The sequence below is a fragment of the Sapajus apella genome, unplaced genomic scaffold, assembly GCF_009761245.1.
Source record: "Sapajus apella isolate SASKATOON/1434 unplaced genomic scaffold, GSC_monkey_1.0 scaffold6, whole genome shotgun sequence".
Lineage (NCBI taxonomy): Eukaryota > Metazoa > Chordata > Mammalia > Primates > Cebidae > Sapajus > Sapajus apella.
The window spans coordinates 26365206-26391909 of record NW_022436946.1 but is presented as its reverse complement, the minus strand read 5'-3'; the positions used below and the strand labels follow the sequence as shown (position 1 = coordinate 26391909).

The 26704-nt window shown below is 32.9% G+C and overlaps 1 protein-coding gene and 2 long non-coding RNA genes across 3 annotated transcripts in view; 2 read left to right on the top strand and 1 right to left on the bottom strand.

Annotated features, from left to right (window-relative positions):
• Window positions 1-26704, bottom strand: part of TRDN (triadin) — a 377062-nt gene that overhangs the window by 224837 nt on the left and 125521 nt on the right. The window contains exon 9 of the mRNA XM_032274890.1: window positions 20644-20703. Within this exon, the coding sequence (XP_032130781.1) occupies window positions 20644-20703 (60 nt within the window). The remainder of the gene's footprint in view (window positions 1-20643; window positions 20704-26704) is intronic.
• The window catches only part of LOC116549351, a 60571-nt gene that overhangs the window by 27798 nt on the left and 6069 nt on the right, over window positions 1-26704 (top strand). The gene's annotated exons all lie outside the window — the stretch shown is intronic.
• On the top strand, window positions 1180-26571 carry LOC116549352. Its single transcript, XR_004267821.1, has 2 exons — window positions 1180-2313; window positions 24065-26571. It is a non-coding gene; the product is annotated as an uncharacterized LOC116549352 (long non-coding RNA).

The following is a 26704-nucleotide window of genomic DNA, read 5'->3' as shown; positions in this document are numbered from 1 at the left end:
TTACATTAGCAATAGAAGGAGACAGGTGATACAAAAGCAGGACAATATTTCAGATTTCAGAATGGCAAGCAAAATAGAGCAGTGAGGCAGAGAATGGCTGGAGAAAGAGACTATGCTGAACTGGATAGTAAAGGACGAGCAGGGCCCCATTAAACTACATGGAGTTTTGTGCACAGTACATGAGCTCATATGGAACATTTTAGGCTGCTTTTGAAGGGCTTTAGCATGATGGGCTTTAGCATCATAGGCTTTAGCATGATAGGAACAAAAATAATATAAAGAAAAGGATATAAGATATCTCAGGAGATCAGTTGGAGACCACTGAAATAACCCAAGTGCCGGCTTGGACTACATAGGTGCATTGGAGAAATACTTATTGAGGCCTACTCAGTACCAGATCCTTTTCTAGGACATGGAGTTATAGCAGTGAACAATATAGGAAAAAAAATCCCCTGATTCATAGAGCTAAGACTCCAGTGGGCAGAGATGAAAAAAAAAAAAAAAGCAACTAAATGAGTAAAAAGGAAGAGTACCCTATAAAAATTTATCAGGGAAATGTTATAAGCAATGCCTTTCAGAGCAATGGGTGGTGACCTTAAACGTATGGTCAATGAAAATCAGAAATTGTGGAGAAGGGGATGAATTCACAGTACATTTTAAAGTAGACCTAATAAGACTTAATGAATTGGATGTGGCAAGTGAGAAAAGTAAATCAAGAATGACTTTTAAAATTTGACTTGAGTATCTGGGAACAAATAAGTACAGTGCCCAAATAAGGGCAGAAAATTTTCCAATCACCCAGCTACTTATGAACTCATTTGCTTAGTCTTTATTGCCTCTGGCATTATATAGTTTTGAGTTTGCTGGATTGGATCTCCAATGAAGAAGCCAGAGATGGCTTATTTGGTTATCCCAAGAATACATATTATTGTTATTGTACATATATATATTATATATATTACATCTTATTGTATTTATATATACAAATATATAATACACATATTTGTATGTTATATATGCAATATGTAAATATATATTAATGTAAATACATAAATATAAATGCATATAAATATATGTTAATATACCTTTAATATATAATTAACACATATTACATATAATTAATACATATTAATCTGCAATAAATATATAATACATATGTATTATATATTTTATATTTGTATATACAAATACAATATATTTGTATATACTACATATATATCTTACTGTTAATTAACTTTCAAGGGATTTTCCATAATTTAGAAAAGTTTTAAACAAATGGATTATTTAACAAAAATTGGCTATGTGACCCTGCTATAAGGTGTTTAAGACACCAAAAGCTTAAACTTCTTAGATCAAAGGGCACCCTCCAGGCCAATATGTTTCCACTGGAATGGTTTCTTTGCTTCCTGATTAAAAGCTTCTCTAATATATTTCCGTGTGCTATTACATATTTGCATATTCACTTTGATGGAAATCAAGAATAGTAGCCAAATACATATTTCATGCATTCTTTTGATTAAAAATGATAAAGGTAATATTAGTGTTTTTTTTCATTCTCATCTCCAATTTATGAAGTAGAAGTAATTATCCGTGGAACAGCCAACTAAAGAAAGGAAATAAGAGTAATTCAGATTATACCATTGTTCCATTTATTCTTGTACCCTGTTTATGACAGAATACCTGATGTTTGGGGTATAACAAAAACAGATGTTTAGAATCACAGAGTTTAAGAATGTAAAAGACTTTTGAAATCGGCTATTCTAACTCCCTAATTTTTAAAATAGACCAAAAAAGGTCTCTGGAAGGATAAATAGCCTAACCCCAAGGTCATGCATTGAGAACAACCCCAATATAAGATTAAAATTTTTTAACCCTATTTTATTTTTCTATTTAATCAACTACCTGGACAGTCAAGATAAATGCCACTTATTTTACCTGTTACTATAAATGACTCATAACCCTTGACAAATCTATAGGTATTCATTTCTGAAGGTAAAAAAAAAAAGTCATAGTTTTTTTACATGGTCATTTTCTGTTTAACCTTAGTTAGACATTGAATGGACTTGATATATCCTGCAGAAGAGGCCCAATACTTAAAGACCAATCTCCACATTAGCTGACTAATTTCTGCAGTTCTAGATAGACTGTCAACTGGGAAATTTTTTAAACATTCAGAATTACTAAGTGTTCATTTTTAAAAAATAATTTCTTCTAGTTATCTTAACAATATCTGTTACAACTGCACAGAAAATCATATTTGCATATACGTAAGGGAAAGAGGAGATAGTGAAGACAGACGATATAGATAAATAGGTAAATATGAATTGTGTTTTCATTTTAGTACAAAGACTAAAGCTGATACGAAAGGAGATTAATAAGGCAAAGTGCATGCATTGAAGTCCCAATTAAAAATAATAATGTATTTAATGTATCTAGAATGCAAATGTCCTAACTTGCCATGGAATCATCCAATCAAATGTTCAATATATGGGATTTCAAATTTTCAGTGATAAAACTGCCTAGAACATGGCTAATTTTAGTCAATCCTCAAAGCTTAGCTCTTTTAGCTCTTCTTGGACTCCCCTCTACCCATTCCCCTGACAACACTTTATGCTCTCAGAGGACCCAGTGTATGCTTTATTCTCTGCTTCCCTTGTTCCCAATACATTCGTTTATTTACAAGTTTGGTTTTTTTTTTTTTTTTAATTCTCAGTAGACAATAAACAACTTGAAGCTAAAATCTGGACCATTTGAGGCAATAAATACATGTTTAATAAAGGAAAGAGCATTATTAATAGTGAAAATGATTGCTTAAAAGAATGAGTAAATAAATGAATATTGCTAAATGCCACTCTGTTTTACTGCTTCTGGAGTGTTTTAATGTGAACAGACTGAATTATAGTATTTTTGGAGCTCTTGGTAAAATGTGAAATAGTTCCAAATATATACAATGAAGCTTTCACTTATGTAATTATGGGTTTTGCCCCCAATCATTTATAGTTCTAGACCAAAGTATTTATTTCCTTTCTGGGGGAGGTTAACTAATTTATGATGAGAACACTAATCTTTCAAAGAAAGTTACACATTTTTCCATGGTTAGTGGGAAAAAGTGAACTAAAGCTCCAAGATGAGGAAGGACAGTTTCATTATTTAAACAGCTCTACTAACATATAGCACTTGTAATATATTCTGAATATCTATAACTCCCTGAAAGTGAAAAGACTAGGTCAATTATCAATTGTGGTATCTTTTAGCCTAATGAATTCCGCACTTGCATATGAAAATTGAAGAGTGTTTTAGTGCCAGAAGATGCCTTAGAGTTCACTGAGAACATTGAAACCAAAGAAGATGGATGACTCGCCAAATTCATCCAACTGACTTACAACTAGAACCCAAGTATTCAGATTTCCATTGCAGCGCTCCTATACAACAGTATCCTGTCTTTGAGCTTGCATTTGCAGGTATCTCAAAAGAGCATAGAGGGAAGGGAATGAACAAAACGTAAGATAAAATTTTAGAAAATGTGCAAAACAATTTCAGTTAATTACAGGCAGATATTATATTGCCATATTATATTTTAGAATTCTAGTTTATAATTTTAGAATAATAAAGAAAACAACTGAAATGTAATATTCCATATTACAGTAGGAAGGTATTATTGATGGGCATTTTAACACTTGTGTTATTTGAGGATAACTTAAAATGCAAAGAACACATGTTTTCAGCCATCAGTTATGACAATTCAATATTCAAAGTTAGAATGACCTCAAATTTCTGAGATAATTGTTTTATAATGTCAAAAATATTTAACATCTTTTATCAAAATGGAGATGCCTATTCTCTGAGTTGCCGAATGGCAGAAGTGGCTATTTAATAAATATCATTCATTTCATTAGAAATCCATTTTTCTTCCAGGCAAATACTTAAAATATTAGACTTATGTATAAAGTGTTTAGGTCCATAATTAAATATAATTTTTAAAATGACTTTCAAGAAAAAACAGAAAACTTTAAGTCAAATTTCAAGCTCAAATCTCAGGCTTCATTTATATCCCTCTGCATGCCCTTCCCCTCTCACATGTTAACATACTGGCTCACTAATGAGTAAATCATAACTTTATTCATTTAATTTAATTGATCCGTGCTATGAATACAGAAGAGATACCAGTTCTCATAATGCTATCCTTTACTAACCAAGTTTTCACAATGCATATTCCTGAAAATGGGTACATTGAATATGTCATAGCCTCTCAAGTTAAAATGTAATAGTTCAGCTTTCATATTCAGTATTGCTTTTCAGAGATCCAACACATACTAGTGACTCAGTAACAGACTGAAAATCAAGTCACATCTACTTATTGATTTTTGGGAATGTGAGTGGCAAACAGAAAGGTGAAGAAATAAGAAGAAAAATGGTTCCCAGAGGTGAAATCATTACATTTACAAAACATATTAAAATAATTTATAAACAGAGTAACAAATTTGCTTCTTAAGAGGTAGGAGGCTTGACATTTTTGTAAACTACCTAAACATGGAAAATAAATAATGCCTCCTGTCTCCCATCTTTTCTGGTTGTTTGACTTTAGGATTCTACTAAAAAGGTTATTGACAGAGAGCAGCTGGCATAGTTAATTGCTAAATCAATTCCCAGACTCCTAGAATCTGTTGTTTTCATTCTAAACAACCTTAAGACCCACCAACAACTTCAGAGATAAATTTACTCTATGTTCTCTTTCATCTCAATTTGCTGTCATTCTAACCATTAAGAATACAATTTACACTTAAAAATCTGATCATGGAACTGGATGATATTTTATCAGGTCTTACAGTCAGCTTGATGGATACTCAGAAATTTAAAAGTCAACCATATCCAAGACTCTCAACGATTTTGGTGATAAACCATTTGTGCTTTCAAGTATGAGATCACAGTCAACTCTGCTTGTGGTTTCCATGCCAGATTCCTTTCACTCTCCAAACCAACAAAGGCAGCTAAATGTTGTTAGCCAATTAGCTGCTTTCTTTGGCAATCATATTCACAAGGTTTAGGTGTATATGTCATATTTAAATTATAAGAGAAACAGCGATTATGCATTTGTTTTGAATTGTAGCACTTAGACAACAGAGTGAAGAACAAGAAAAAATTAAATTAAACCGAAGTGACCAGGACCCTCTGTGTTTAAAAACATATTTGCTATTCTCGCTAAGTCCTGGAGACAATATATAGCCATTTGAGAAAATTCTACAATTTTCCTAGGTTCAATTTTCTAATTTCTGACTTGAAGAGGTTATAACCCACCATACAAGGCTTTGTGAGAAATACATAAGATGATTCATGCCTAGAACTTAGCACAGTACCTGGCATACCATTAGCCCTCAGTACCACATGTTACATCTACTTTTATAGTCCTCATGTTGTCATCATGATTATCTCTAACAAACAATCTTCAAAGCTTCAAAAATCTTTAAAGAGTAGATGCAGAATAATATCTTGAAAACTACCTGAGTTTCCCTCCAATTCCAGGCTCTTTGTAAATTTCCTTTCTCATTATCCTTAAATGCAAGGGGATAATTGTTAAAGCTATCACGTGGCATGTGAAAAAGTATTGCTTCTCTGCTAAACAGAGATCTAATTCATACAAAATAAAATCAATTTGGCACTTTTTAATCACCCCATTAAACTGTTTCCATACTACTTGGTATTTGGCAAAAGGAAAGGTGTTGCAACTGTAATATCTCCCTTCCCCTTTGTCTCCACCTGCAGGAAAATGTCTTTCCTTTTTTCTATTTTTTGGCTCCTACACACACAAATATTCTATGTTCACAAGAAATTCAGAGACATGAAAAGCCTAAAGCAGAGCCGTGGAGCCAATTAAAAGGAAATCTTCTGGTTTTGGAGTTTACCTCAGAAGGAGAAAAAAGAACCTGAAGTTTTACTTTAGCAGAAATTTGTCTACAGGGCGCTTTAATAAAGATGAAAAAAGTTCACACATTTTCAACTATAGGCATATAACATAAACTTAAATATTTTACAGAAAAGGATAAAATGGAAGCATGTTAATAATTGTTATTTAATAGGCTTAACACGACAATTAAATTCACAAATATATTCTCACTTGAATGACACATTTGGAAGTCATCCAATCTCTCTTCCTGCTTTATATTGTGTATAATTGATACTATGTTGTCATTTAAAACAGCACACACTGCTTATCCAAGGTCTGCCAAGAGGGTATTTATAATCACATTAAAAAAATAATATTCCTCTGGGAGAATATCATTATTAATGTAAACATTGTTATGAATTATAGAAAATGGAAAAGGTTTACATCTTAATGCAACCAGTATATAAGAGAATATTAAATCATCAATTTGTTTCTTACAGGGAGTTTCCTTATGACAACATTGTCATAAGGAAATATTGGTACTTTTTTCACATCTATTTTCATTCACTTTCTATAAGAAACTGGAATTGGAATTGTTGCAGACAAGTCTTGTGTACAAAACAAGGGCTCATTACCCAAACACTGTGGATGGTTACAATAGAAAGTGGCTTATAGGTGACACTTTTTCCCTCAGGAAAGCAGCATATTAATCACAAAGCAGAAATATGGAATCAAATAGGGCAGCAGGCATTTGTGAGACAGAATATTAATAATTAAGTGTGAATAACTAAAGACAAACACAAGTATGAATGGTCTAATTTGGAAGAGAATACAGTGGTATATATCACATCTGTGGTACAATATGTTGTTCAGTTTTTATCCTGAATTGATTTCTTATTTAGTATTATTAATTTTTAAAAATGACATCTAATTTTATTACTACTTCTTCCCTATTTGGGATGAACAAAAATGACCACATAAATAGGAAACAATACTAAACCAATTGCAAGTAAATAATAATAACAACCACAATAAAGCTGAAGATAAGCATTGATAAACTATGCCTTGATACAGCCTGTCCTAACCACTGTGGCCCTTTCTCTGGAATTTTGTAGAGTATAATCTGCATCATATGATTTAGTGCTTAAGTAGTACCTTCTTCTATTTATCTCCAACAGCTACTTTACATTGCTCATTGTTTTATTTGTAATCTCTGAACAAATTATCTCCTTCTGGTTTGAAACTCTTGTTATGACTGCTAGCATTAAGTTCATACTAGAGATTCAATAACTGCTGAGAGATTGATTAATAGAACAACTTTGAGTATAGCAACTCAGATGTTGATGAGGTTGTAAATAGGAGAATATACTGTCTTTTGAAGGTGGAACAATTATTACTGCTGTGCAGGAATAACAGTATTATTGTGTCTTAATGCAGGATACTTTAGAAACCAAAATATGAAATATGTTGAGCTAGAATAAAAGTCATAGAACTGACTAAAAACTGGTTGAATCGTATCAGTACAATCAGTGTAATCATTAACACTACAATCAGTAACGTTAATGTTAACATTGCAAAACTGATTTTTGTCTTCATCTTTTGCAAACGCAAGAGCATTCTCTACAGAAAAAAAACTATAGAAAAGAGATACTTGTTTGTCAAATAGATGTCTCTGAAAATAGCCCATTATTTATATCAATATAGTTATGGGCATATTTATTATTTTCATATTTATAAATAAAATCTGCTTGAGAAAAGGGATAAGAACAATGCATTTATAGAAATGGCTAAAAAGAGTCCTATTCTCTATTTTTTATCCACTGGGCCACACAAATGAACCTTAGAACAGCACTGGAAGAATATATTCATATAATTTTCTAGAGTTCTTTTTCAATCTTCACTTGTGCATATAAACTAACAGATATGATTATTAAAATACATGGTGCATTAATATATAACACCTAATTATTTCAATAATTCTTTGATTAAACCTTAATTTTCCTTCTTTCACATGCAGCAATTCAAATTACTCTGTATTATTTGTTCCTTTTCAGACTATTTTAAAACATGGTTTAAATAGTCCCAGTGGGTTACCTAAGAAGGAATTTATTCTTGTCTGACAGCAAGTCCATGCCATTAATAGTGACAAGGTTAGACCAAAAAAGCCACTTTAAGGAACATTCTCTCAAAGCAAAGATATACCTATAGATCCTGCCTCCTCTTTCAAAAGCGTAGGAGACAAAATTCTAAGATTGAAAGAAAAATGAAAGCTTAAGCCTTCATTTTATTGTTTTCTTTTCTGGACACAAATGATGTAAAGTAATATGAACACTGTATTAAAGACAGAGAAGTCTTATTCCCTAGCTTTCTCCAAAAACCTAAAGCATTTTATCACAATGAAGCTGCCTGAGAGAGTGGTAGCAGCTTCAGAGGAAACATCCACTCAGAGGTACATGGATCTATTTCTGTGTGCATTCCAGTTACTTACAGTGATTGCAATGTTTAATGGATTCATTTTGACAAAGATGACAATCTGATACATTTATCTTGAATCGCTTCCACAGACTTCAAACAATCAGAAAGCAACTCTCATGAGGGTATGGCAAGTCCAGGAACTGTGTGCTTCCATAATTAAGTCTAGGCTCTCTCTCATTTTTTCTCTCACTGTAGTCTAATTCTGTATGCTGCCTGTAGTTTACTCATGCATGCAGCAAACCAGTCTTTGTTAATTGTCAGCTTCGGTCTCTAGAGATACAACCAATAACGCCTTTAAGAAATCTTTACACAGGTCTATTTGCAATGCTTAGAAACCCGTCATCTTTTAAAATAACAAGATTATTTCCACAAATGAATAAAAAGAGCTGTTCTGAAATGATCATTCATTTTTTTTCACCGAAATAAATATTCTACACCCTGAATTCAATTCAACAAACATATCAGGTTTCTGGCAAGGTATGAGACAGTGGAGATTTAAAGATAAACATTTATTGAAGGTATATATAAGCAGCAAAAAAAGACGTTCTAAGGAGAGAGTAATAATACTACATGAAAATTAAATCAGAAAGCTATAAGAAATGGGTAGAAAAATCACAATTCTGCTATACCATTCCCCACCAAACACTTAATAATGCTTATTATGGTTATTATAGTAGAGTGTTTTATGTGTATGTATATGCACATTGTTTAAACTGTGCATTAACTCTATAAAGTTAAGCCTATTATCTTATTTTACAGATGAGGAAAGAGGCTCAAAAAGTTAAGTAACTTGCCCATGTTCATTTGAATTTTTTCTTATATAATTAATTCCTCTTATGGCAATATTCTATTTAATTTTTTTATCTCCTATTTATTCCATGGATCCAACCATTTTCTCTTTTATTTGCTCCTGAAATCTCTGTGCAGTTCATTCTGTGAATGCAGTATCTCTAGTGGTTTTGTTATCAGGTAACTGAGGAATCCAAGGACCCAGGCTTTCATTCACAGTAAATTGAGAAGCAGCTCCATTTTCCTGACTGTAGTGAGTCTGATAGTCAAAATCTTTCATTATTAAATTTAAAGAGCATACAAGTGGATTTCCAACAGAGACATAAGATGACTTAAATTACAGTAAATAAAATGGAATCAAACATATTTTCTGAAAGATTTTACTCTTAGAAAAATATTGTATGTCTTAACGTCTTATAACATCTTGGGTTCTCTTGGTGTAAATTCTTTTTTTTTTAACCACCGTTGAATAGTAATATTTATGATAGGCTTATTGTGTATTTTCTCTCAACTTGGAGACCTAGAATATTTCCTCTGTGTAAAAATGCCAATCTATTTTTGCAGTCGTATTCAATAAATTCATTGTATTATAGAAGTTGCCGTTTAGCTGAAAATTTTAATTCACTTATAATAAGACACTTTTCTTGTATTCCCCCTGTTCCTTCAACTAAAAGAGTTAATGTTGTAAACATCACTGGAGGCACTTGGAATAATATTCTGTCTCATAGAATCACATTTCAAGTTTGTATAAACCAAATAGAGCATTTTATTTTTATCACCTTTAATAGGGCCAATTGCATAACCTTATCAAAATATAAGCAGGTGTACAACTATAGGCATTAATCATATTAATCATTTTCTACTTTAATAATAATAACAATTTTTTTTTTCTGGATGTGTGTATGTATGTTTGATAGCCAGCCAATAAGTTCTACATAAATTCTACCTGGGCTTCATGAGGGCAGGCACCACGCATATTTTGTTTACTGCTATATCTACAGAATCTAGCATGGTTCCTAGAATTCAGAAGGCAAACTACATATTTCTAAATTTTATAGGGACTTCAGAATTTGTCCATATGGTCCTCATAACACTATAAATTATGCAATATTATTACCAATGTTATACAGTAGATAGTAGAGCCAAGGCTAAGAGACATCAGATGGCTACAATGGGCAAAATAGGTCTGGTGTGTTATTTGTTGATGTGGTTCTGAAAAAATATTTTTTTCTCTTTATCAAAATTCTATTTGTAATAGTCATTATATATGTGCTTAATTAGTAAAGAAGAGCCAACACTCAGGGAGCCATGTACTGTAAATGCTCTTTGACCATAAATACAAAACAACAGAAAGCCAGAGGAGGAAAGAAAGATATATTGCTCCATTTTATAAACAGGTCAAGTTCTAGCAGCTTCCTTACTGCACTATATTTTTAGTGGATAGTCATGCGCATGTCATTGTTAGTCCTCCTTTAAGTCTAGACATTTAAGTATCCACCACATACTGAATTTAAATTGTCAGATACTTTGTAGAATTTTGAGTTGCAACATTAATTGCTTAAGTTACCCATAGTTCTCATTACCACCCATGAGTAAGGACTTCTTAAAGTTTACCCTTTCTTCCTTCAAAATTATGCTTTAGACACACCAGTTTTGGTCGTATTCTACAAATTTTTTTCTCATTTCCGATCCCTTAAACAGACTACCACCCAATCATGCTTCATGAAATGCTGCTTTCCTTCATTGTTCTGCTTAAAATCCTTTAAAGACTTCCCTTTATGCCAAATATCAGCTCTTTCTGATTGACCAAGTGTTTTATAATTTGTCATCAAAAATATATCACTTATTATTGTCTGATGTTTTCCAATCTTAGTTTATCCTCTTTTCAGTCTGATATCCTCATTGTCTTATAAACACATCAATTTCACATGTACTGTAATGTTCACATTCATTTTCTCTTTCATTCACATACAAACAAAGCAATCCCAGTGTATTCCTCAGCATTTAGTCAAGTATTATTCATCTTTCAAGTTCTAGATCCACTCCATCTTTTTGACAGCAAGAATTGCAGATGTTTCTCCTCGGAAATTTATAACATTTAAGCTCGTATTATACAATCTAATGCCTAAGTCTAAACTTATTCTATGATTTACGATTTTTCTTCTTTTAAATAATTATTCATTTCACTTGCTCCAGCCCGGCATCATCTTTTAGTATTCTTACATCCTCTACTATGCTAAGCCTGGTACTGCTGAGCATGCGGAAGATATTTAATATTTGTACACTGACTTATTTTACTCACTCTCCTAATGACCCCATCTCCACCTCTGACCTTTCTCCAAAACTCCACACTTGATTATCTAGCTGCTTACTTCAGTTAGAAGTGCTGTGAATTATCATTGCACCATACAGATGTCACAGTTTGCTGTGAGAATTAATGAGATAAGCATACAAAAAAAATTGTAATGACCCTTGGAATTTAGCAGATGCTAAAAAAATAATATTTGGACTGGAATCGTCACATACTTCTCTTTTGCAATAAGATACAATCTGTGGCTTGACAAATATGCAGTGAGTTAAAAGACTCCATTTCTCCCAGCCCTGTCCAGTCCAGTGAGCATCGACTCCACTGTCTTCCTATAGTCCCTATTTAAGGTATCCTTTTATTTTTTACAGACCAACAACCTCTACATAATATTTTACTTTCCTCTCTTTGGATATCTATAAATCCCATGACTCTCCCTCTGCAATAGCTCTAAAATCATCTTAATTCTCTCCATCCCATGTTCTAGGATCAGGCTTTATTTCCTTTCCTTTGACTATTATTCCTGGTTGATCTTTTTAATTTCATTCTCTCCAACCATCTTGTACAACATTTCCAATCTTGTTTTTCTTTCTGGATTTCCTGAGTACTAACCAAAGTGTCTTGGTTTGTAATTCCCTGTCTATGTCTGGGAAAGAGAGAGATTTGGTATTAATACTGAAGACTGTAGAATTAGTCTTAGATTTGAATTGTGTCTGCTACTTTGTGCCACTTGCACAAATTACTTAAGCTCTTTGTGCCTCAATTTTTTCATCTATAAAACAGGGACGATAGTATACTCCTTCAAAGGTTTTATTACAATTATATAAGATTTCAAAAGCCTAGCAGAGAGTAAATATTTAGCAACTGGTACTCACAAAAAGCACTTCAACATTTTGTGATTCTGTGCTTTGATAGTATCATCTCAGCCTTCTATATTTTTACCCTCAATTTCATGTAGACATAACCTACCAATATCTCAAGGTCCATTTCAATTTTCATGCCTTCCATGCTATCTTCTTTGGCCTTTCACAATATGAGTACTAGTTTTTTGCAATAAATATTCGTAATAGAAAAGAAAGCAAAAAAGGGATTTGGGAGAACATGTACATATATTATGCCATTTAATCATTTAAACAACCTTAAGTAATAAATCTCATAAATAAACTAAGATCCATAAAAACAAAAAAACACAAGTGAGGGATTTAAATCTTGGCTTGTGTGACCACCAAGGCTACATTTTTCCCATTGCTTCTCATTACACTATCAGGGTCCACTGGAGCCAATCATACCTTTTTTAGTTTCTTTTTTAAGCAATTCTGTTTGTAAAAATTAATATTTCTTGATATTTGTTTTCTTATAGGTCTTCTAAGGAACAAAAGGAACTTTATCTATTTTTTAAACAGAATAAAACCTATTATATCTTGTAATTACCATGTAACAGCATTGGATAATTTTAAACATTCAAGGCACTTCATGATCTTATATATTTTTTCTTATATTGAGCATTTTCTATTTCATCAATGTAGGAACTGTTTCATCAATATTCATCAATTGTTCCCAAAAATGCTTAAAACTAATACAATAAGGAAATATAATAATGATGAAATTGCCTAGAAAGATGATGCAACTGTAAAATATATCAACATTACCCCATCATCACTATGATTGCTTATTGAGTTGACTGAAATAAGGAAGGAAGATATAAAAGAAGCCTGGAGACACCTCATTTTTGAGACACCATTTTTACAATCTGCTTTGTTTCACTGAACACAGTTTATAATTCAGAAAAATTTTTTCCATCCATAACTGTGAATAGAAGAAAAGTGACAGAGGAAGATATTTCAAAATTATTAGATGAATTAGAAGATGAATGCAAAAAGACAGCAGTGAGCTAGACTCTAATGATTAGGGTGAAGTTGAAATTGATTATACAAGTGAAATCTCAGACTATGAGTCTTCATAAGACAATGAATTTTCTTAAACTTGAGAATCAATGAGTGAACAATACACTTCAAAGAGAAAAAACAAAAATATACTATAGTAGTTCCCTTAATCCATAAAGAATATATTCCCGGATATCCAGTAGATACCTGAAACAATGGATAATGCTGAATTCTATATATACTGTGTTTTCCTGATCTGACAACCAAGATAGCTAATAAGTGACTTACAGGTAGGTAGCTTATACAGATTGGATACACTGGACAAAGGGATGATTCACATATTGGGTAGACTGGAGCATGACACATGACATGCTCCTCAGAATGGTGTCCAATTTAAAACTCATGAATTGTTTATTTCAGAAATTTTCCATTTGATATTTTCAGACTATAGTTGGCTGTGGGTTACTGAAACTGCAAATAGCAAAATCATGGATAAAAGGACACCACTGTATTCTCATCTAGTTAGCACTTTAACAGGAAGGACTTTATCATGATAATAATTTGTGACAAGAACCCGAGCCATCTAATTTTGCTAAAAGAGCCTGTCACAGTACTCTTTCTTTATAAAATTCATGTGCCAAAATCTGTGGTTTCTAAGTGCACAAATGCTAAAGAAAGAGAAAGGCAGGCATCCAAAAGAAATGAACAGTGTGAATTTAAAAATAATTGAATGTATTATTGTAATCTATGTTTGTAAATATAAAAATAAAAGTGTGGCTGGGTGCAGTGGCTCACACCTGTAATCTCAACACTTTGGGAGGCTGAGGTGTGCAGATCACAAGGTCAAGAAATCAAGATCACCCTGGCCAATATGGTGAAACCTCCTTTCTACAAAAAATACAAAAATTAGCTGGACATGGTGGTGTGTGCCTATAGTTCCTAGTTCCAGCTACTTGGGAGGTTGAGGCAAGAGAATCACTTGAACCCAGGGGGCGGAGGTTACAGTGAGCCAAGATTGTGCCACTGTATTCCAGCCTGGTGATTGAGTGGGACTCGGTCTCAAAAAAAAACAAACAAACAAACAAACAAACAAAAAACACTACATTTTGGTGATGCACATTCTAGGAAAACAAGAACTATTAATATGTAATATAACGTATTAAAGATGTATTCAAAATCTGAAATTGGTGTCTTCAAGACGAATGCTCTGAAGGCTCATAGATGATAGCTAATGAGCAGTTAGTTTCTTTCTGAAGATACTTCCCACATGAAGTACATACATCTTTGAAAACAGGGAATATAAGCCAGAAACATTTTGTTTTGCTGTATTTAAATTCATTTTTTTTTCTTTCTTTTTTTTTTTTTTTTTTAGACGGAGTTTTACTCTTGTTACCCAGGCTGGAGTGCAATGGCGCGATCTCGGCTCACCGCAACCTCCGCCTCCTGGGTTCAGGCAATTCTCCTGCCTCAGCCTCCTGAGTAGTTGGGATTACAGGCTCGAGCCACCATGCCCAGCTAATTTTTTTGTAGTTTTAGTAGAGACAGGGTTTCACCGTGTTGACCAGGATGGTCTCGATCTCTTGACCTCGTGATCCACCCGCCTCGGCCTCCCAAAGTACTGGGATTATAGGCGTGAGCCACCGCGCCCGGCCTTAAATTCTTATCAAAACTTTCACTCCCCTTTTATTCCTACTCATGTAAACTCTTAGAAAAATATGAATTAAAATATTTTTTAAATAATTAAAAGTACAAGTGGTTGATAAATAGAAAAAATTACTCATTCCTGGTATACTGAGATTAAAATGTATATTTTCTACATCTTTATTGTATACTCATCAAATTATCCTTTTTTATACAATTATATATGTCTTAGTTTACCTGTTTTCTGGACTATCAGCTTGCTGAGAGAATTCAACAACTACTTACTGAGAAACATTAAAATTCCTAAAACTTTTGTTTTGTGAAAATAATTACATGATTGGATTTAAAGTGAGCATGTTTTTATGGAACTATGCCTACCTTGATGCCAGATTTTTTTAGAAGTCTAAAGCAAAGCTAAATTGTAGCTAGTCTTGTCTAATACAGCCAGTGAGCTCTGAAATACATTAGATTAACCATTAAATAACAGTGACTATAATGCAATTACATTTGACCTCTTCTCAGAGGGATTAAACCAGAAATGTAGTTAAGCACCACTAAAGTTCAAGAAAAAAGATCTTAATAAAATGAGAGTACTAACTTATTCCTTGAGGCTCTTTCTAGCTATGGACCTAAAACCCATTGAATTAGAATAAGGCTACCAAAGAATACCTTATTACAATAAGAGAAGATTTTGGTAGATGAGTATGCTCAATTTAAAGAAAATAAATGACACAAAAAGCAGAATAAATTACCTTGACATCATTCTTAGCTCAAGTAAAAGTCAGACAGTAGCTGAAATTTTAATAGTAGAATAACTTCTAAGGGATAAACTTTAACTTGTATTAAACTTTAATCATAATAGCTACAGAGATGAAAGCTAAAAAAATTATTAAAATTACTAAGCAAAAGCACACCAGCCCTAGTCCTTGTACTGGACATTTAAATTGGTTTCTTTATCTGTAGTGAATATAAAGAGGTCTGTGAGCCATGTGATTTCTTCCTTCCAGAAATGTGTCTCTTTAACTTGGGTGACTCTGCCCAGAAATTCGTGCAATTTATTAAGCCCAGATAGAAGTTGGTGAAGAAGAAATATGAAAATGCCAAGCAAGATCCTGATGTGTTTTTTAAAAAATAGTCTACCTAAATGAATAAATTTATCAGTATGGCTGTCACTTAAGAAAAATGTGCTAAGCCCAAAAAAAAATTGAAAAGGAAATTGGAATTACTGGAAGGTTGATAAAAATAAATAAATGTAAAGGAATATACCTTAATCATCTGTACTATCAATTTCCAAAAGAGAAAAAGAAAAAAAAACAATAAATTGTGTTTCAATGTTGCAAATAATGTCTGTCTTGACCAGTTTTAATAGTTCTTTCTCATGAGTAAGTGACAAGTAGACTACTTTAAGCCCTAGGAAAAAAAAGTGAAGGTTAATCAGTTTCAAGACAGCCACCACAAGACAAAATCAATCTCTTTCTTTCTCTATCAATCTCTCCCTGATCCTCCTCTCTCTCTCTTCCCTAAGGCAGGTTGAGTTTTTCAAAACACATCCTATATAACGCTGACCATTTGCACAACCAAAGAATCTCATGGTAAAGATGTTAGGTCATCAAATGGAGGAAGTATTTCTGGAGGGGGGAGATCTTCACTGTTCATAATATACCTAAAATTACAAAATGTAGATACAGTTCTATGCCAGTTGCCCATAGGACCAGTATTGATAGCATGCATTCACCTCCTAGGTTTAAATCAAATTTTCTTCATGTTTCAACTTAATATAGAATATGTCAGTACAAGGGAATTTTGATTCAATACAACCAAATGAGCTTATCCTTATAATTTGCACTGGTTTATTAAGATGGTCTCTATTATTGAAGTGAGCATTATCACTGACCCTAGGATAGTGCACATTCACTATTCACTACAGAAAATCAGAAAGAACAATTCAATTCATCTTCAGGTTTATAGACAAAATCGTAGCTAAAAATTTTAAGGATATCTCAGAAGCATTTTATTTGATGGGCTAAAAGGCAAAATTTGGGACTTACGTCATAGTGTCAGCACATTTCATCAGCAAGAGTTTTCAAATTAGAACTGTAATTTGGGCTGCTTTTGTGAGTGTGACAGTAATCTACAAAGGAAATACTGAATCCCAGAGGGAAAATCAAATTATAGTTTTTAAAACTCATTACCAATAATTAATAATGAACTCTAGCTACACAATAACAGGTGTTTCAATAATCCCAAACAGAAACAGATGGAAGCACAAATGTTTTATAAATAGCGGATACATACAGAGCAATAATCTTGGCAAGTATTGTCTTATTCTTTGTCAGTCAGAGTCAATGTCTCACCACTTGCATTTTTGCTAAATTAATATGCCAAGATTAAATTTGTGTTTCTCATTCCTTATTTTTGAAAGTGCAAGTCATATTTAGTGCTTTTTCACCCCATCTTTTGTACTGCCACACTGACAAAGATGATATTCTTGAACTTTCTTTAGAAATGTTTACGTAACATCATACAGTTTGTTAAATGAAACAAAAGGTATACTATATAGGCTTCCCTTCTCTCCCTTCTTCCTTTCCAGCTCCTGGACAAGAAATGTTTGTTTTCAAGTGTTTTTCACATTTCTTAAACCTTCAAAATAGTGAATTTAGGTAGACAAAATAAATTAAGAAATCAATTAGTAAGTCAATTAGTGGTATAAAGAAATTTAATTCTATGGAATTTGGAAATTGTTTTAAGGGGTTGGAATACTCTAGTGTTGTAGATCTGAACTTGGGACTTCTTAGGATATGTTTGCATATGCCTTTAGAAGGACACTCTCTGTGTAGTCATTAACAAAATCATCTTTAATTCATGCAGAGACAATTTTATTATTTCTTCTGAAGTTAATCTGTAGTTAGATTTTCAGAAAGAAATGATTGGTATTGTGACTGTTAAATGACTAGCATACCTCATTGAATTTCTTAGTGCATGGTTCCCTGTGTCCTGAGACTTTCTTAGGAATTATATTTTATAATCAATAAATAACTACTATGACTAATTTCAGTGGCACAGAAAACACATTGTTTTCTTCAAATAATGAAAATTTAAAACTAATGGAATATAAAGAAAATAATGCATGTTAGTCATTTATTAATTTATGCTCATCAACAACATAGATTCATCTCATCTCTTATGTAAGTAAACACCTAGTTGACCTTATAAAAATTATGTGTAGAGCATGACTTTCTTGAACCAACACAGGTGAAGAAAATGGTCAGCAAAACTTTGACCTAAAATTGAACTTTTTTTTTTTTTTTTTTTTTTGAGACAGAGTCTTGCTCTGTTGCCAAGGCTGGAGTGCAGTGGCACAATCTTTGCTCACTGCAACCTCCGCCTCCCAGGTTCAAGCAATTCTCCTGCCTCAGTCTCCCAAGTGGCTAGGATTACAGGCACTCACCACCATGCCCAGCTAATTTTTGCATTTTTAGTAAAGACAGGGTTTCACTATGTTAGCCAGACTAGTCTCAAACACCCAATCTCAGGTGATCCACCTGCCTCAGCCTCCCAAAGTACTGGGATTACAGGGGTAAGCCACTGCGCCCAGCCAAATTGAAGTTTTTAATTATTTATTTATTTTAAGACAGGGTCTCACCCTGTAGTCTGGAATGGAATGTGATGGTGCCACATAGCTCACTGCAGCCCCAACCTCCTGGGTTCAAGCAATCTTCCCAACTTACCCTACCAAGTAGCTGGGACAACAGGTGTGTACCACCATGCCCAGCTAATTTTTAAAATTTTTTTGGTTGGGCATGGTGGCTCCTGCCTGTAATCCCAACATTTTGGGAGGCTGAGTAGGGGGAATCACCTGAGCTCAGGAGTTTAAGATAGGCCTGACTAATGTGGTGAAACCCCATTTCTAATAAAAAATACAAAACTTAGCTAAGAATGGTGGCACACACCTGTAATCCCCGCTCCTCAGGAGGCTGAGGTGGGAGAATTGCTTGAACCCAAAAGGCAGAGGGTACAATAAGCCAAGATCGCTCTATTGCACTTCAGCCTGAGCAATGAGAATAAAACTCCATCTCAAAAAAAATTTTTCTTTTTTGTAGAGATGGCGGAGTGAGGGGGTCTCTCTATGTTGCCCAGGCTGGTCTCAAACTCCTGGTCTGAGGTGATCCTCCTGCTTCAGCTTCCCGAAGTACTGGGATGACAGATAAAAGCTACCACACCCAGCCCTAACATTGAATTTTTGATATAAATAGATTGAAACTTGTAAGTGTTGAGAGATTCTCTTCATGTAGGGAGCTCACCAGGCAGGCAGTGGTAAAATGAACCAATTAAAGTTATAACATTTTGCTGTGTAGTCACTAGATGGTTTATCAACAATACGAGGTTTTGACTATGATCTTCATTTTGAATGTAAGGACACTAAAGATGAGGTGGAATTCAATTATTTGCTCAAAGCCTAATACTAGAAAAGGATGGACTTAAGAATTATCACTGTATTTCTGTCCAAAGCCTTGTCTTTCCACTGTATCACACTACCTTCCTGAAGGTTTATTTATAATTCTGCTATGTTACTATCTGCAAGTATCAATAGTAATTATTTTCACCTGTTACGTTATAATTTTAGGGATTTCCCCCCTCATTTAAATTTCCTACTGAAAATGTGGAAGAAGGAAAAGAGGAGGAGGAGGAAATTATTTCACTAGAATAAATTACTGGGATTAATGACATTTTCTGGAGAACAAAGATTCTCGTCTAGTTTTCTAGAGCCTAGATGTGTTACCTATTGTTTTAGATATTATATGCCTCTTTGACAACATATGAATAAATTATGATTATATATAATTATATATTTTAGAAAGACTTTCACAAAATAGTTAAGAAAATAAAAATATAGCTGGCTTTAAGCAATCAGCTTCAATTATTCTAACATAAATGAGCTCCTTCCTTAACAACACTGTCTTTTTGGAAACGTTTTATCAAACATGCACATATTTCTGTCAGTTTTTAAATCTGCAAAAGGCATAGTACAAGCAATCAAGTTACTTATTCTTAGTTCAGATGTTAGTAAAAAAAATACCTTTTATACTCTGGGCAACATTTAAAGATACAAGACAAGGTAGATATATTCCTTTAACTCAAAATCCTTCCCCATTGTGTTGAACATTAATTTCAAGGTTATTTATTTCCAACAGTAGTTCTTTGGAGTGGCTAAACCAAGTTCATGTATAAGAGAGAAAATTTAAAAGTTTTGGAAAACAAAGTATAAATATTTGCAATGTCATGATTTTAATATGAATTGTGTTCACTACTAAGAAAAGAAGGATATTTCCATTGTCATGGGTCTTTTCTTCTAAGTTTACTAAGAATAAAATAAGATGATTCACTGCTTCAAGACATTATTAAAGATATTAGCATTCTTTATATATAAAGATATTAGCACTTATTTTACATTTCAGCTGACTTCATTTGCAATAGGCCATGCAATGACTGAAAGTAAAATTAAGGCCTTAATGCCAGTTATTACCACCGCTTTTTATTGGTTTTATTCTAGATCTACACATGCATTATGCAATTTTTAAAAAATGAAAATACAGTTAGGTACATAAAAAGCCAACAATCTTAGAAACAAAGACTATTAAAACAGACATGTACAGAATTGCTTGGAATACCTGGTTTTAAATCCCCATGGACAAACATGTCAATCATATATCGACAGAATGCATACTGATCTGATAGAGTAGAAAGAAAAAAAGCAATGAAAAAATGTCATCAACGCTTCATTTTTACAGAGAAATGATTTAACAAAACAAGCAAAATAGCACAATTCTATTTTCATTACTACAATATTTTCTGTGAAGGAATCATTTGCACTCATATGAAAATACAGAAGGAAAGAAAGACAATAAGTGTAATGCTTCATTTCTCCCATACAAAAATAGCTTTAAAAATTGAAAAAGACTAGTTCAGGTTAATCTTATAATGGGGTTGTGTTCCAAATAAAAACCTATTTTATCAAATAATTGATTACAAGTCATCATATTAAAGCAATTTTTTCCATTTGTCTTTTTATAAACTTTCAATAATGAAACAGAAGTTTTACAAGAGGGGACATTTTTTCCAACTTGAAGTGTTTCATCAAAAACTCAGTCCCAGCCCTTCTGCTAATTGTCTCTATGCAGCTGCAGAATGTATTTTGCAGAAGACCAGCAGGAGGGCTAACCTCTTTGCAACCTGTTAGGTGGCCTCTGAATAAAAATGCTCTTTAATTGGGAGAGTAAATCAAGAACAGACTAACAGAACCAAATGATATTGTTGTTAAATTAATCAATGAAACAATCTTCTTATGATCATCTTATGACCTTGACTAGTTTATGGCCTATAGTAAAAGTAAACAAACAAACAAAAAACATAGTATGTGAACATCATTTTGGGCAGACTTGGTCTTCAGGAGTTGGGTTTTTTATATTCCCTCTAAATTAAAGATATTGCACTTAATGTTAAATCCTCTCAGAACTTTAGACTCTCCTGAGATCAATCCAACTCAAAGCTCAATTGATGAATCTTTACCATATCTTCTTTAAAGCATACATATTACTAAATGATTCACATTTCAATATTCCTTAAATAGGCATTTTATGAATCCACCAAATCCAAAGGCAGCTTTTAGGACCAAGACAGTTTATTGGACTTAAGCAATATGATATATTCTTAATTGCTCCAAATTATGCATGCCAAACATATGAAATAACAGAGCTTGTTACTAAACAAACATACCTCTAAGGATTTTTGTAAACCTTTCTTTTTTGAGTATTAACAGCATTTTTAGAGTAATCCATTTTATTATGAAATACTGTCATATAAAAATATAATCTTTTTCATTAATACCTAAGTCTGGGTAGGCCAAAACTCATAAAGTTCCAAAAATTTACATGTCTTTTAGTTGTTGAAATTGTAGCACATTTTCCCACAGGAGACATAGGGAATGGGAAGGAGGCTAGTCCTCACATCAGTCCATGCATCAATTTGCCCTTTGATGTACTGACAGTAATAGCTGGAGTTTCTGATCCCAGGACCTGGGAACCCTACGATTGGGAGAGACATTAGGTTAAGGTAGAGGGTATTTTCTCTTTCCTAGACACAAGACTGTTTTCCTGAGCAAGACTGTAGAACTGGCAATTTGGTTCTAAGACAAAGCAAGATGAAAAAGTACATTTCCCTTAAATGGAAAGTTTGAATTTGGACCAGTGTGGACTTTCTGAAACTAGCAGTATGTTTCCTTTATTTCAGTACTTTAAGTGACTGTACTCTTTTTAGATTTGTTCTCCCTATACTCTAGGAGTAGTTCTCACAGGGTAACTCAAACGTGAGAGAGGGGAATTGTCAAAATACTGATTTTTGGGCTCCATCACCAAAAAATATTAAATCTCATGGATCTGGACTCTAGGAATATGCATTTTATACAAACTCCTTAGATGAGTCTAATTAGAATGCATTAATTACTGATCTAAAACCTTTCATTTGTTTTCCCACAATAATTACTCCTAGAGGCTCTACGGACTCCCATGATAGCAAATAAGGGTCTTTGTTATGTATGTTGAAATTTAGAATGCAGGGTCTATTTATAATATAACATCCCCTCCAAATGAACTATTACTTGCCCAAAATTGTGATGGGATGGCTAAAAACATAAAATGTTAAACAGTGCACTGAATTAATTAAAATCTTCACACTTCAGAGGTTCTTCTTTAGCTGAATCCTGATAGTGTAATGAAACTTTTTAGCTTTTATGTTGAAATATTATCAAAGTACAGTCAGCCCTCCATTTCCCTGGGTTCCACATCTGAGTATTCAACAAACCACAGGCCTATAATCCCATCACTTTGGAAGGCTGAGGCGGGAGGATCACTTGAGGTCAGGAATTCGAGACCAGCCTAGCCAACATAGTGAAACCCCATCTCTACTAAAAATACAAAACTTAGTTGGGCATGGTGGTGGGCGCCTATAGTCTGAGGCTTGAGTCCGGGAGGCGGAGGTTGCAGTGAGTTGAGATTGTGCCACTACACTACAGCCTGGATGACAGAGTGAGACTTCGTCTTAAATATATATATATATATATATATATATATATATATATATACACACACACACATACACATATTAATAATTATGGCTACCATGGTTGTGCTGTACTGAACATATACAGACTTTTTTTCCCTTATCATTATTTCCTAAACAATACAGTATAAGTATTTACAGAGCATTTATTAAATACATTGCATTAGGTATATAAGTAATCTAGAGATGATTTAATGTATAAAAGAGGATGTGCATAGGTTATATGCACATATTAGTCCACTTTATAGAAAATACTTGAAGATCTATGGATTTTGGTATCTGCAGGGAATCCTGAAACCTATCCCCCACAGTATATGTGGGACAACTGTACTTTACTTATATTTCTTATGTTTCCTAGATCCAAAAATCATTCATTTAATTAATAAACCAATAGCCCAGTGAGTTTCTAATCATAAATAGGAAATTTCTTATGAATTCACAGGATATTTTTTAATCTAGAAAATTATTTGCTACAACACCTAGAAGGTTTTTGTTATATGTAAATAGTGCTGTGATCTTGTTGTATTCTAATGGCATCAATATATCATAGGAATATGAGAAAGATGTTTTCATTCCTGTCAAAGCTGATAGGGATTCTCAAATATTTTAAATTAGGATGCCCATTTCCACCTGTCCTTGGCATTGACCTTAACAATGTATAAGAATTCTAGGTAGGTATGGGTTGGGAAGTTTCCAATTTATCTGCTTAACCTATCTAAGAATACAGAAAAACCAAGCCTTCCTGATTTTGGAAGATTTGTTTTATAAAAATGTTTCTTTAAACCTAACTTTAAAAATTACAGCAGAAAACTTTTCATAAAGAAAATCTAAATTGTCCTGCCATTCTAACTTTCATAGTTCTGAGATCATAATTTATATAACGTTAAATTTGCTCATTTAAGTACTTTTTTCCCCAAATGAACATTCTTCTTGGAATAACACATGCTGTACATTTCTCTCCTTCTTTATCCTCAGGGGCAGTGATGGATGTCATTCAAATGATGCCTAGCTGGTGTTCCCTGTGGAGTGGTAACAAAGGAAAACTACATTCTGAGCTCAGAATGTCAACAAAATAACAGTTTTTTAAGGAAACTTCTAATGAGGATGGGACACATGTGGTCCAGGGCTCTGTAACAGATTCACATTAGCTATACTTTCTCTGCCTGCCACAAATATTTAAATAGTTGTTCAAAAAATAAATAAAGAATGAGTGAACCAGCAAAGTGTGTGGCAGCTGGAAAATTTGTTTTACCTTCTCCTCAGACTTCCCAGAGGTCATCAGAAAACTAGGGAGCAACATCTGATTATGCCAACTCTTCCTACTCTGAAAACAGATTTAGATGGGTTTATAAAAACTAGATTTGTGTGTGTGTGTGTGTGTGTGTGTGTGTGTGTTGTGTGTGTTTATGGTAGGTGTGTATATATACATATATATACATATATATCCTATCTCTAATGCTTTAAGCAGGAAGAGAGATGTATTATTTCCATATACAATATTGAGAGTAACTAAACTGAATATATACACCTGTATACTATGTAATTAATTACTAGTAAGTATGTGCCCCATGTAAAAATCTGTTTCCAAGTGAGTAAAGGACCTACTTCTTTAAAAAGAATGAGCCCTATTTCTTTAAAAAGAAATATGTAAAAATCTACGTTAAAAGAATGCCTCAAACATATTAGGTCTAACTTAAGCTATGTGAATAAGTATTCTCTTGGCCAAAGAGCTAACTCAAAAATTACACTAAGTAATCAATACAAAAATTTTAAAACTAAAGCTTCCCAAATTAAAAAGAAAAAAAGACACTGTATCTTTATCTTGCTTAGTTAAAACCATAATGTAATTCATTTTCTTTAATTTAAAAAATGCTCTTAATTAAAACTTTGCTTAGTAAAAAAATAAAATGACATATTTATATGTCTGATCTGCCATAGAGGTTACTTTTGATTACTCTCCTAATGATACATTTATATAATTAATGGCAACTGTTCTCAACACTGAGACATGCTTTAGCAATTATAATTGTTTAACTGATAAAATCACATTTGTGCTTTTGTTTTTAACTCTAAATGATATCTGAATGTCGTTTTAATAGATAAATAGCTCTTTGCATAGAAATAAAAATAGTAGACCGAAAATGGATATGGTAATACAAAGCTGTCTTTAATAAATCTGATTACTGATAGAAATGAAATACATATTTGTGACCTGGAAAATGAACATTATTTTAAAGTGTTCTGGTGATGAGTCTTTATCGATAAAATATGGCTCCCAAATCCCCAAAGATACGAAAAACGAACATCAAAAAATACATTAATGTTCCTAGTTGCTAGATAAGTATTTTAACATTTCCAAATACAACTGGCATCAATTTTTACATTCTGTATTTATGGTTAAGAATTAGAATATAGTTGGTAGGTTTTAACTGGTTTTGTGTGATTATTTTTCTTTTTGAACAGCAATCTAAAGTGTAAAGGATTTTAGGATCTAAGTAATCATATCAGTGAATCCAAAGATTAATTCTGCTGGTTTTTATTATTATATTCAACATATTTTATCTTTCTTTACTTCATCCCTTTTGTCTACCAAAATATTTTATTAATGACATAATTTTGATAGAAGTAATAATTAACTTTTAAATTTTTTATGGTGATATAATCACCTTGAAAATTGGAAAAAGTTTTAGAGCTCCTAAGTTTTAATGTCACTTATATATTAAAATATTAAATACATTAATATTATCTAAATTAAAAAGTTTGTGGATCACTAAATAAAGAAAAAAATATTTATTTCCTTTTAAAAATATGTATTTTTAAAAAATGTATCTTTTGTCATATAAATCAGAGTTGACAAATAATACTCATGAATCAAAGTTTACAAATACAAATTCAAGAGAAAAAATAAAAATACAGAGTGGATAAAATACAAATGGCTTGCAAATTTCATCTCTTGTACCTCATAATGAGGAAAAATTACCTTCAGTTTTGTTCTCCAAATAGCTTGCTCTGTGACAAAATTGTAAGATTTCTTAAATTAAAATCTAATAGAAGCCAATTCTTCGATATAGTCCTTAGGTAACATTAGTTAAAACTGCTACAAGGAAAGAAAATTTTGGTTTTGCAATGGCTCCAAGAAACATCAATTATAGGAATAGTCCCTGTATATTAGACCCTATATTCTGTGAAGGTGTCCCAGGATTATATTGCAACCTGAAGTCAGGAATGGACTTAGGAAAGGAAAGAGTCAACAAGTGCCAGAGATGTGATGCAATAAGACCCTCAGTTGCCCTCCTAAAACCTCAGCTCTGTACATTCACATAGCACCCTTCCATAAAAAATTCAGGTTTATAGTCCATCTCCATTTAAGTGCTATATTTTTGCAAAGTGGGGATATAAGTTTGACACCACTCTTGCTGAAGAGTGGCACAATATGTCACATTCAGAGTTCTCTAACATTAGAAATTTAGTCAATGGAAACTGAAAAAGAATCTTGAGAGCTGTCTTCTCTGTAACATCTTGCCTATTAAATGAATTTGATAATTTGATTTATATTTTAAATGATGTGTTCTTGTCAATGCAACAGTAATGTATGGATAGTTTTCACAGTATTTA